Source organism: Osmerus eperlanus, chromosome 9 (genome assembly GCF_963692335.1).
Source record: "Osmerus eperlanus chromosome 9, fOsmEpe2.1, whole genome shotgun sequence".
Taxonomy (NCBI): Eukaryota; Metazoa; Chordata; class Actinopteri; order Osmeriformes; family Osmeridae; genus Osmerus; species Osmerus eperlanus.
In genome coordinates, this window is record NC_085026.1 from 13,934,455 (window position 1) to 13,947,742 (window position 13,288).

The 13,288-nt window shown below is 49.1% G+C and overlaps 1 protein-coding gene across 2 annotated transcripts in view; it reads right to left on the reverse strand.

Moving 5' to 3' along the window:
* Positions 1-469: 469 nt before the first annotated feature.
* Positions 470-13,288, reverse strand: part of kiaa0586 (KIAA0586 ortholog) — a 64,351-nt gene continuing 51,532 nt past the window's right edge. For both annotated transcript variants that reach the window (XM_062469174.1, XM_062469173.1), the window contains exon 30: positions 470-945. In XM_062469174.1, the coding sequence (XP_062325158.1) occupies positions 779-945 (167 nt within the window). In that variant the 3' untranslated portion in view covers positions 470-778. The remainder of the gene's footprint in view (positions 946-13,288) is intronic.

The window sequence follows — 13,288 nt, forward strand, 5'->3', positions numbered from 1 at the left end:
GTTTGTCCAAGGTCCATCATATCTGAGGGCAGTGTGCGGGAGAGAGGACATGGAACATCGCTGCTGCTACACAGCTGCACAGCTCATCATCAATACTGGATGTCTGCTCTGCCAGGAAGACCTGCTACTGGGTCATTAGCTGAAACCACAGATGCACGCGTAATCTGCCCTATTATCATTACCATGACAACCAGCAGTCTCTATAACTCAGCATAACTGAGATGTACATCTGTAATCATGTGAAATTGTGTCTGAATTTACAGAACTGAAAACAACACATCAGAAGGAGATTTTGTTTCGTATTCATGTAGCAGATGCTTTTATCTGAAGACTCAAGCGGGATTTGGACCTGAGGAATGTTGATCTGCTCTCCAATGCTCTACCATTGAACTAAACCCACTCCCTATAAATTTCCCTAAAACCATCTCTAGACAGCTCGGATTCTCTTGAGGTCAAGACAGTATTAGCTATTACAATATCAAAAACTTTATTTGTAAAACACAATTCAAACAAGGAAGGTCAAAGAGTGGATTAATGCCAGAACATCTTAGTGGCTCTAAAGGCACAGGTGGAGGAATGTTAGACTGATCGGCTCCACAGGTGGAGGAATCTCTGCACGGATCTGGAGTGGTCGGCTGATCTCCGGAGACATCTAGTCTGAAGAGGCCACAGGTAGCTGGAGCTCCAAACATCTATAAAGTAGAGAGCCAGAAGAAGGCCAGTAGAGAGCCAGTAGAATGGGAGTGTAGATGCAGGTCCTATGACATCAGTGGCTTCATTAGAACACATCGTTCCCAGAGGAGTTGGAGTCTGCTCCTCCTGCAGCACCGAGGCTGATGGAGGCCTCCTCCTCCTCCTCCTCCTCCTCCTCCTCCTCCTCCTCCTCCAGGCCAGCGGAGGGGAGGTGGACAGCCATCACCCTGGAGCCTCCCTGGGCCTCCTCCCCTGAAACACAGAAGAAGAGGTTAGGGTTACAAGAAGGTTACAAGAAGGTTAGAAAGACATTGTGTTTCAACAGGTGATGTCATTCTGAATGTAACTACTCCTGTCAGTGCAGAAGGATTCATCATGCTATCTAATCACCAGGGAGGGACAGGAGCTGGGGGCAGACTGCTAAGCATTAGTATTGAGACGTGTGTGTGTGAGCAAGAGCTGGTGTAGAAGACCTGAGATATGTATACACACAGCCTCGTCATGGGAGGCTGGGTCCGGGGCCGGGGCCAAGGGATGCAGGGCCAGAGCAGGTTTGCAGTTACCCAGCAGTGAAAATGACAAGAGTAAAGGCCAAACTGACATAAAGGATGAGGGCTATTTACCATCAGAATGGATCAAAATGTTTGTGTTTGTTGATGCCCCCCACTGCCTCTCTGACGGACACTGATGAAGAGTGACAGCACAGCCCGTAACGCTGCAAGGTGACTCACCCACCATACACACACACACGCACACATGTTTGGCGTGGTACGCTTTGTTTAAACAGACAGTTCACCCAAAAATAACAACGCAAGTGACCTTTCTCTTCCACAGACGCCTGTTGAATACATCCTTGTTATCAGAGAGATCCACTAATTATTTGTTATTTTAGTTACCCTTTTAAGACCTATCTAGTTCTAAACACCATTTGAAGAACAGGGATGTTTAGTCTGCTTCTGTTCTATTAATGCAAGGCCTGGTCTGTGTGTGTGTTCATGTTTTTACTCCTTCTAGATGTTATTATATTTAGGAAGGCTTTCTCTCCCCACTGAGAGCTTTCACATGGCTCTCTCAGAAGAGATGAAGCGGGCCACATCACAGCCTGTGTACACTGTGGATTCCGCTCCACTCAGACAGCCTAGCTGAGCTCCACAGAGGGACTTGGCCCGGCATGTGAGTGTCTGTGGATGACATACAGCTCCTCTGTGAGCGCCGGTGAGAGACAGGGGTCTGTCCGAGGAGGACGCTAACACACACCACGCAGTCGTTCACCTAACACACACACACACACACACACTATCACACAGTCATAAGCCTATCACACACACACACACACACACACACTATCACACAGTCATAAGCCTATCACACACACACACACACACACTATCACACAGTCATAAGCCTATCACACACACACACACTATCACACAGTCATAAGCCTATCACACACACACACACACTATCACACAGTCATAAGCCTATCACACACACACACACACACACTATCACACAGTCATAAGCCTATCACACACACACACTATCACACAGTCATAAGCCTATCATACACACACAAACACACCCTCTTGGCTCAAAGCCTGTTTGGCCAGAAACAAGGGTTTGCCATATGGACACACACACACACATATACTGTACGCACATACACATAGGCTATTTTCTGACCACCCAGGGGTAGACATTCCCATGGGAGAGACAACATGGGTCGTCTCTACGTGCTATTAGCCAGAAGGGTTCCTTTGAGCTTGAAATAGAAAATAAACACGGCAACTATTGATGGTGAACTTGACCGACAGAATCCACAGAAGATCCTATCTCAACAGACACACAATGGACAGAAACAGAACGTTCCTAGGAAACCTCAGATCTTCAGTGGGAACAAAACTGCTGGGCTCTCCAAGGTCAGATACCATTCCTAACCCAGTGATGGTTAACAGGGTGAACCCAGCTCCGGCTAATCAATGTGGTATCTGTGAGTCTTGTGGCTGCACCTCGTGCATCTCTGCAGACAGAATACCTCCAGTGTGCCGGATAAACACAGCAGACCAGGGCAGGGCAGGGGTGTGAAAGATGGTAGTGTTTATAGACCTGGGTCTTTTAGAGGGGTGTGTGTTTGTGTGGGACTGTGGAAGTGAGTGTAAATGAAAGAGAGAAAAAAGTGTGTATGTAGCCATTCCTGGAAGTGTGTGTGTGTCCATCACTGGATGTGTGGGTGTGTGTTTGTGTGTTCACTCTTGGTTGTGAGGGTGCGTGTCCAACCCTGGATGTGTGTGTTTATGTGTGTATCTCTTCCCGTGTGTGTATGTGCCCCCTCTCCCCCTCTCCGGGCCCAGACTCTCCTACTGACAGAGTGTTTTCAAAACAGAGTTGCAAGGCAGAACACAGGGCTGCCTGTGAGTACAGCAGCAGATGGATGGAGGTCAGGCCTCGTTCCTCCTCCACGGCCCCCCTGCCACACAGCACACGCACCTCAGGGCTTCAGAAGGAGGGAGCAGGGAGAGAGAAACGCACAGAGTGGGAGTCGGGAAAGAAATGGAGGACAAAACTACTCTGAAGCTGATGATAAAATAGATTAACAAGTAAACAGCCTTTAGCGGCTAAGTTCCCAAGTGAACTTGCTGGGAGTGATGGTATGAGGGCATAAACGATGTGTAATAGCAAAAAAATCGTAGTCACACTGTTAAAGTCTTAATAGGGGGACTCTGGGAAAGAGGCTGATCATCAGCACTCCACTGACTGCTCATCCAATCATGCAGTGTTTGCAGAGCAGAATTGGCCTGATCAGATGTCATAGCCAACATCAATCTGCCAAACTGTCTTCCTGTACGGCCCCTCCTCAGCCAGGCCAGGCTGAAACAGGAGATGTTGACACGGCCGGCTGTGGTTCAGACTCTTTCACATGAGCTTCAGGACCAAGAGTCCTACAATTCTGAATGGAGCATTTACATGCTCAATGACTTTCTCCATTGTAGAGATTTCAGGTTCAGACTTGAATGGACCTCGATTGTAAAAGGGTAGTCTTCAGCAAGGTTATCTGAAAATGAAAAACGGGTAGAATGTAGAGGAAGAATACCACCCTCTGACCTCCAGCCTGCCACGGCAGAGAAACACGTTTTTATTTCAAAAACCCTTTAGAATGCCGTTCAAGGCTAGAAGCCTATGCGATACCATAGATGTGCGACTATTCAGAAAACAACCTCAAAGCTGTGTCACAAGTGTTCATTGCAAGAGAAACTCACTTAGACTTGTATGCAGAGAAATGGAGAATGAGGCTGAATTGATTTCAGCATGTGTGCAGAGCAAAACCAATGAATTAACCAAGGCCAACAGGAGAATCTGAAGAACTGCCTGAACCTAGAGCACATATCACACTGGACCCACTTCAGGTTCACTTTCTACTTTTATTTAGAGCTTCCATAACCGATGGAACTGCAATACAGTGAAATTCTGTAAACTTCTACTTCATACACTATTGTATTCTGAGCTGTTTTAAAAGCTCTGAAAACCCCTGTTCTGGAAAGTTCTGTGTTCTTAAGCCCCGTGCCTTAAAATACAGTAATGTGGTACTAAAGATAGATTTGGCGTACATGCTCTGAATGATGTGTTTGTTTAGGGCTTTTGTCTCAGATAGTGGGAGGTGGATATGGTGTCAGCGTACACAAGGCTCCATTAAGACTCCATTGTTCTGTTCTTTCCAGGAGCAAACCCACTAAAAGCCCCATGTTTTATTAATGCTGTTGTGTTTCAGAGCTCTTGCAAGCAGACAAGTTCCCTTCTCTGACAGTCTTTGAGGATCCGTACCAGAATCAGTTCCTCCTTCCCTCCTTCTTTTCCCTTTCTCCTTTTAAGTATTGATTAGAGGATAAGAGAGGATGTTCTCTTGCAGAATGAGCAGCATAGCTCAGCCCAAAAGCTGAGCCGTGTATCTCGAAAATGTGTTACTCGCACTAGTCACACAAACACACGCGCACACACACACACAAACACGCACACACACAAACACACACACAAAGAGACCACTATCTTTAAAATGAGCTATTTGAGCTATCAGTCAGTGTGTGCCTGTTTCCTCCACAGCAGTGGTAGTGGTGTCTTATCAGCCGGGCTAGCTATCTGCTGATGACGAGGAATGAGTCTGGGACAGGAAGCTCCCAGAATGCCGTGCAGTAAATCCTCTCTCTCGTATGTACCCCCTCTCTGTCCACTTAGCAGCTCAAGGGCATCTTTGAAGCCTTGTAATAAATACATCACACCATTTTTTAAAGAAAATTAAACCAGTTACAGCAAAGATCAAAGTTGCTAAACGTGGCGGACGCCCAACAGACAAACAGGCGTTAATCCTTCCAGTGGTGCGGCGGCAGTGATGTCAGATCCTCTCCGTATTTATACAGGCGCCATCCTGACGCTGGTGACACGCTCAGATTAGAGGGGGGGGGTGACCTCCGAGACGTCTGAGACAGGTGGCAACACGTCAGAGCTTACTGTCTCTCACTCCGCTTCATCCTGCTGCTGTCATCCAGACATCCTGCTGCTCCTCTCCTCTCCTTCCCTGGAACACTACTAATGCATGCTGGGAAGTTCTGCTATGATACAGTCTAATTCTTGGTTGGACAAACCCAGACCTTTGTGGATAACCGGAACAACAGATGAACTGATCCACAGTCAGATCTAACTCAGACTGCGAGCAGAGGGGAGCCAGGTGTTGAGAGCCGGACTCTAGAAACGCGATGATGGAGAGACAGGGCTTCTACAGAGCCGGACTCTAGACAGGCGAGGATGGAGAGACAGGGCTTCTACAGAGCCGGACTCTAGACAGGCGAGGATGGAGAGACAGGGCTTCTACAGAGCCGGACTCTAGACAGGCGAGGATGGAGAGACAGGGCTTCTACAGAGCCGGACTCTAGACAGGCGAGGATGGAGAGACAGGGCTTCTACAGAGCCGGACTCTAGACAGGCGAGGATGGAGAGACAGGGCTTCTACAGAGCCGGACTCTAGACAGGCGAGGATGGAGAGACAGGGCTTCTACAGACTGAGAAGAGCGATGCTCACATAGGGAGACGGGACAGCTGGGAGGAGGCGGGGGGGGGGGGGGGGAGTAAGATAAGGCCATGAGGCCTGAGGTCTGGAAGGAAGATAGGCAGGACAATGATAAATACACACACACGGACACACACACACACGGACACACACACACACATGCACCAGAGGCAGCTCTCCCCTCAATGGACACCTGCAAACACTTAAAAATGTTTCCACCATGTTCTCGGTAAAGCAGAACTGACAGATGAGAGTCTCTCACTAGCACACACTCTCTTCCAGCTCAGTTAGACAGACAGAGAGAGGAGAAAGGGAATAAAATACAGGGAGAGAAAGCGGCAAAAAGAGATGGATGTAAGGGGATAAGAGACAAGAGAAAGAAAGAGAGAACGAAGGGGCAGAGCAGTGAGGGAGAACTAGAGCTTTTCTCCTTTCTCTCCATCCCCCCTTTCTCCTTAAATTATTCTGACGCCTCTCTCTCTTTTTATCTCTTATTTTCAGGATTATGGTTCCTGGAGCTGGTGAGGGTTTTACTTAAATAAGAGCCCTGAATGATAAAGTGAACAATAAAACAAACCTGGATTCATTCAGGGAACACTGGAATGTTCTGAGCAGCCCAGTAAATGAAGGAATGACACACCCTCAGACAGACCCTAGCTATCTGTTTTTTATCCTTTTTTATACCTAGACAGATGATGTAATGTCTATAAAAGATGAGAACAACACATTCTAATGACCTGACAAAACAACCCTCTTGGTGGCAGGGCATCTGATGAAAAACATGAATTAATCAACATCAAAACACATCTCATGTGAAACTGACAACCAATCAATACGTGGCTGTTGATCCTGCAGGAGGTATGATAGGAGTGATAGGAGTGTCAGCCTGTCCTCCTCTGCTCTGGTGCTTCAGCTGGGAGGAGCAGAGCAGGCTGCAGCTGTGTGTGTTACAGACACACACAGCTATGGAAACCACTGAACTACTGACCCAGCCTGCAGGCACGGCTGTCACACACACACACACACACACAAACATACATGTACACTCACACTCACACACACACATCAACCCATGCATCAAAACAACCAGCACTCCAGGAGCAATCACTGCTCTTAACAGAGAAAGGGAGAGAGAAGGGCGAACAGAAAGATCCAGAAAGAGAAAGTAAGATCGCATTTATCTGTGTGGATAGAAATGGATCAAAACAAAGACTGGAGAGAGGAGGAGTGGAGGGCAGTCCTCCACTCAGAGCCCTTCAGGAGCACCTGCAGGGCTCTGAGTGGAGGACTCCTAGAGAGAGAGAGACAGAGAGAGAGACAGAGAGAGAGACAGAGACAGAGAGACAGACAGACACAGAGAGACAGACAGACACAGAGAGAGAGAGAGAGACAGACAGACACAGAGAGAGAGAGAGAGAGAGAGAGAGAGAGAGAGAGAGACAGAGAGACAGACAGACACAGAGAGACAGACAGACACAGAGAGAGAGAGAGACAGACAGACACAGAGAGAGAGAGAGAGAGAGAGAGAGAGAGAGAGAGAGAGAGAGAGAGAGAGAGAGAGAGTGAGAGAGAGTGTGAGAGAGAGAGAGAGAGAGAGAGAGAGAGAGAGAGAGAGAGAAAGGAGCAAAAACGTTGTTGAGTACGTGAGTGAGAGAAAAAAAAGCATAGAGAAAAAGATAAGAGAGTGTACATCATGGTAGGAAAGAAAAAGCAGCGAATCTCTGATGACACCCCTCTCCGGCTCCACAGCTCCTCCCTCCTCAGGCACCTCAGTTGGAAAATACCTCCCCGCTCTGGGAGCTCCTCTCAGGGCTAAATGTGGAAAAACACAAAAGTAGCGAGAGCAGCCAAGAGCAGAACCTCCCCATAGCAGCTCCAGCCAGCGCCAAGTTCCCCAGGCTGGAGGAGAGAGCAGACAGGCTCTGAAGATCGACTCCTCACCCGGGCTCTCTCTGGTACACTTCACAATTTAGCCTACGTACACCCCGACCAGAGGGAGTAAATCAGAGAGGAAGTGTAGGCCCGGGCCAGAAGGGGAAAGGAGTCGAACAGGAAGGCGGAGACGAGACTAGTCAGGAGAAAGGATGAACACCAAGACGGCATTCCAGAGTCGGAGCTGGATGTTGACGTTGAGTCTTTCTCCCCTTACTTTCCCCTAACCCCGTCTCGAACCCTAACCCCGCACTGCCATCCATCCTCGAGACTACATGATGGCCCTTCTCCACTGGGTATCCATCATGGGGCTTGGCTGCAGGGATGGGGGCACTGGGAGGGGTGGGGTGATGGACAGGGAAAGAGGTAGACAACAGGGAGGGCTAGGGTTGAGGGGCCAGCCCAGGTCACCCTGAAACTCTGCTTTCCACTGAAGACTAATGGAGTCAATCAGAGAGCTGAATGGGTGTTTTTCACCCGGCATGTCTGCACTCCTGGCCAAGGGGATCTACTGTATGGGCTGCTGATAGAGTCTTTGTGTTGTAAGGGACTTCCCTGACCCCCCCCCCCCCCCCACCTCTACAGAACCCCAGACTCTACATGGGGAGCACAGCCAGGGGGGCTGGGGGGGGGGGGGGTATAGGGGCGGGGTCAGGGGGCTGGAGGTCGCTAATTGAAAGTCAGGGGTTACGGCCTTTGTCTGGGGGGCAAAGAGAACTCTGGGCCCTGCCACACACACACTTAACTGTGTGTGGTGGGGTTGGGGCCCAGTGGAAAGTCCCCTGTGCAGGAGACAAGCAGCTGTGTGGGTATAAGAGACTAGCAGCAAGGGACAGAGGGATTTACATTAGGCTTGAACACGCCTTTCATCCCTTCTTTCTATCTCTCAAAAGAAGCAAGGGAAGGAAGAAGGAGGAATCTCAATGGGCTTTTCATCTCTGGACCTGGTGGCTGGTCAGGCAAAGAGAGAGGAAAGAGAAGAGAAAAAAGAAAACCCTCATCCACAGCTCAGAGAACTGTATGAAAGGTCAAAGAGAAAAGACCTGAGAGAAAGACAGAGAGAGAGGGGTGGGGGGAGAGGTAGATTGAGAGTACAGAGAAAGAGAGAGGCGAATAGAGAGGGGAGAGAGATTGAGAGTAGAGCGCGTAAGAGGGCGGGTAGTAAGGGCAGGTCAGTGTTGGGTCAGCTACAACTGAGACATGTGTAAGCATTCTTCATTAGGAGAGATCCCATCTGAACCACTACCTCACCAGCCTCCTCACAAACAGACCTGCTAAAACAGCTTCTGACAGCCAGAAGCCAATTGTGTTAGCGAGAGACTCCAAATAGCTTCTGATACCACAGCCAGAACCATATAAGAGTGTATCATTTGTGGGTTTTCCATAACTTCAGCAGACTTGTCTGTGGTATTGGAAGCCAGTTTAACATCCAACACCTTGGTGCACGAGCCTCACCGCCCAACAACTGTACAACCCGAGGCAACAAGAATGAGGCCACAGGATAGTGACCTATCCTAGACCCCAAACATGAAAGCAAAGGGTCGAAATTCCCAGTGGTCTCTGAGGTGGCCACCACCCTGCCCTTAACTAGGGCTTTGTTCCACTTCATTATACTGTGGAGGGGTGGTCTGGAACCAGTCCCCTACACACACACACACAAGCCCCCATCCGGAAGACCCCTGCGAGAGGGAGAGGTTATATTTAGCCTATTTTAAGTGGGTTGCCCATCCCTGGAGAATCCCACGGTCCTTGAGAAAGACCCAACTTGAAACAGAAAGGAGGCACACTCACACACACAGGAGAGGAGACACAATTGAAGATGGAACGAAATGCTAAGCCAATCCTCCTCCAGACACATGCTAATCAATCTCTTTTTACTTTCCACCTGCACTCGTTCAAAAGCGTCCTTAGGATGGGTCAATATCTTTCAATGATTTTAAATGGGAAAGTTTTGGGGGGGAGGGGGGAATTCATAGCAAAGAACCCCTTTGAAGCCAGTAAGAATGAGCTTTACTTAATGATGCTACTTGGCCAGCTGTGGAGGGCAAACACCCCCACCACAGACACACACACACACACACACACACACACACACAGTGTTTGAACAGCCTTATCAACGGACCACAGTGCAGCTCAAGCATCTAATCTGACAGAGTGCCACTGAGTCAAACATCCTGGGCCCCTCTGGAGATGATCTCCTCTGGAGTGGATGCTGTGGACAGGGACGCCTGGCTGGAGATGATTAGGAGAGCAGATCTGACACAGCTCTCTAATACTATAGATCACATTCAAAGGGAACAAGTGGCCAGGAGGCCCGGTTGGAACCACACCAAGCATCTGGTTCCATGTCAACACTAGTCACGTATCTTCTACCATCTTTCAGGGATGTTTTATTGAACTGTGCAGCTTACACCAGCACAGCTACAACTGTGACCAACGGAGTTGACATGTTTGAGTTTTGGCTTTCACACACAAAATCTACAGACTAGCCAAAAGAGTGATCTAAGCAGTCTGCAACTACGACTCTGGCATGAACACAGACCATCTAAAACAGCTCAGCGGTAGAGCATTTGACTGCAGATTAACAGGACACAGGTTTGAATCCCCCCCTACGATATAAACTCCATACAGCACACAATATTAAGGAGCAAGACAGCAGCTGGGGCTGCACAGCTGGCAGAGTTTCCAGGTCTCTGGGTATTTGGGTTTGTAGGACATCTGACCCTACCTGCCTGCCGTACTCCCCACTCCTCCGCCTCGGAACACCAGATGTTGAACTGAACCTCAGACTGTCATTGGACCCTAACTAGGAAATGACAGATGGGGAGGACCTGGGACTTGTAGTCATAGTGACAGAAGGTGAGATGGCACTCACAGTTTGGTGTTCCAGGGTTTTCCAAGAATGATGGAGCCCAGGCCCCTGTATCATAGCCCAGATCAGAGCATGTTTGTGAGGCAGAGGAGGTCAAAGAGGCTCACGGGCATGTTGCCCAACATGGAAATACCATCTGCCAACACTGCTGGCTCTCTGGCTCCCTGACAGCCTGTCTACCTGCCTGCCTGTCTGTCTGTCTGTCTACCTGCCTGCCTGCCTGTCTGTCTGTCTGTCTGTCTGTCTGTCTGTCTGTCTACCTGCCTGTCTGTCTGTCTACCTGTCTGTCTGTCTGTCTACTTTCCAGGCTGTCACTACAAGGCTTAAAATGCCATTTATAAAGAGGTGGGTATTGCCTTTTGACAGATTTAGAGAGTGAAATAAATGTTCTTTACCAAGTTGTTTGCCAAGTTGGTTTAAACCATGGCTGACTTTCAGCGGTTTTAATCATCACACAGACAGAATGCTACATAGCTACCATGGAACAAGGCTAGAACTTGGCCTAACGACAACATTGAGGCTACATTTCTCAATAAAATAAAAAAAATAAGAAAAAAAGGGAGGGTGTACATGATCAGACTGACCGTTCACTGAGCCAGTGAGTTGGCTCAGTGAACTGGAGATGACTCAGTCCAGAAACAATCCCATGACCCTCCAATTGCCTACATTCTGGACAGGGCCTGTGTGCGAGACTGGTCCAGAAACACACGTACTAGTCCACAAGCAGAGCAAGGGAGGCTGCTAAAGACAATGATGATAGATTCAAGATGCTGGCATATCTGAACTGTGTGTGTGAGAGAGGGAGGGAGAGGGAGAGCTTTGATAGAAGGTTGGGGTCTGAAAGTGCTTCCTGGAGTGTGTGTGTGTGTGTGTGTGTGAGTGGGCAGGGGGGTTTGGCCGGGAGCTAAAGTATCCTTGATGGAAACCAGATGAGGAGAGCAGCAGGCCCGATCAGGACAAAAGGAAAATACTCTGTAAAACACAGGAGCTTCACTGGAACAAACCCCCCCCTCACACACACACACGCACACACAGATCTAAAGTGTAGAGGCTGACAAAGTAGAGGCTGACAGGCAACAGAGGACAGGACTAAGGAGTCTGAGGTTAAACCAGGATATGTGATGTCAGGATAGAAACCTCCATGTTACCCAACCATCCAGCCAGGAAGTCTGAAGACAGGCTCACCACCCTGTCCCAGGAGGGAAAAGACAGGAAGACAGACCGACTCAGAAAGAGAAGGAGCAATACAGAGAAGCAAAGACAGAAGCAAAGAGAGATACCCCTTAAAATGAATGCATATGGGCAGAAGAGACCATTCAACAGTTTAGGCCTCCAGTTTAATCTGACCGGGCTTCTGTTTGAAGTGACCCAGTGGTGCTTCCTGTCTTCAGCAGCTGCTGAGAGAGCCCATCAGTGTGTCCGGGCAGCAGACTACCAGCCCTCCACCCTCAGACAGCTACTGCTGTCAGATTCCTAACCCATCAAACGCCTTCCGAGGCTCCCACAGGAGGGCGGCCATATTAGCTGGTAATCTTCTTGACGTACACATCTGTCCGTCTCTGCACCCAGGGGAGTGGTCAGTCGGCGATTTCAAACACACACCGGGGTGAGTAGCTGTAAGAGGAGAGGTGTGTGTGCGAGAGTGTGTGTGTGTGAAAGAGGAGCTTCGCCATTAGACCCTGCTCCCCCCCCCCCCCCCTCTCCCCCCACTCTCGCCCCCCCACCCCTCCACCTGTGAAAGCAGGCCCCTCGGCCCTCTTGTCCCTTTGGCGCGTGGCTTAGCACCCAGGAGCCTGTCTGTCCCCCGCCAGCCTGATCAAAGGCCCTCAGGCCTGGGGAAGAGCCAGCCGGACTCAGCCTTTCCCCAAATGGAGAGCCAGGGGTGAAGAGGTGAGGACTAGCAAGACAAGTATGCGCATATGTGTGCATTTCCTTATAACCACGTCTACACACAAGCACCCTCAATAACAAGAGGCTAGAGTTTCACTGAGGCTTCCTGCCCATCTGGGACAGCAACTATATCTCACCGAGCATCACACAGCAGAAGGCATGAGAGAGAGAGAGAGAGAGAGAGAGAGAGAGAGAGAGAGAGAGAGAGAGAGAGAGAGAGAGAGAGAGAGAGAGAGAGAGAGAGAGAGAGAGAGAGAGAGAGAGAGAGAGAGAGAGAGAGAAAAAGAGAGAGAGAAAGAGAGAGAGAAAGAGAGAAAAAGAGAGAAAAAGAGAGAGAAAGAGAGAGAGAAAGGGAGAGAGAGAAAGACTGCTGTTCAGTCTGTTGGAGCATGTTAAAAAAAACATAGATTCACATATCACAATCTCGGCCATATAGTTTGTCATTCCAAATTTCTTTGGTGTGATTTCAACGTGATTTAGGAACCATCGCTGATGTGAGGATTCGGGGTAAAATGGATAGCATGTGTGTAAGAACCCTCTGACCTATCTGCTAGTGCAGCCATCAGTTAACAGCCAGCCTGTTAAACCCAGCTCTACCTTCTCACCCCACAGCTGGCCTGGTCTACTGTAGATCTGACACGCTACAGGGGCCAACATCTCTGCTTTAGCCATCAGCGCTAGCTGAGCTAAACATCCCTAAAGGCTTAGCTGAGGAGAGGCTAGCTGAGACGCTCCCATTGCTGTGGACGACAGAACACAGCTACAGTTGCTGAACTAGCCAAGACTGTTTGAATCTTGGCGTGACTGATAATTTAGCTAGTCTGTTGACATGAAGTGATCCAGGC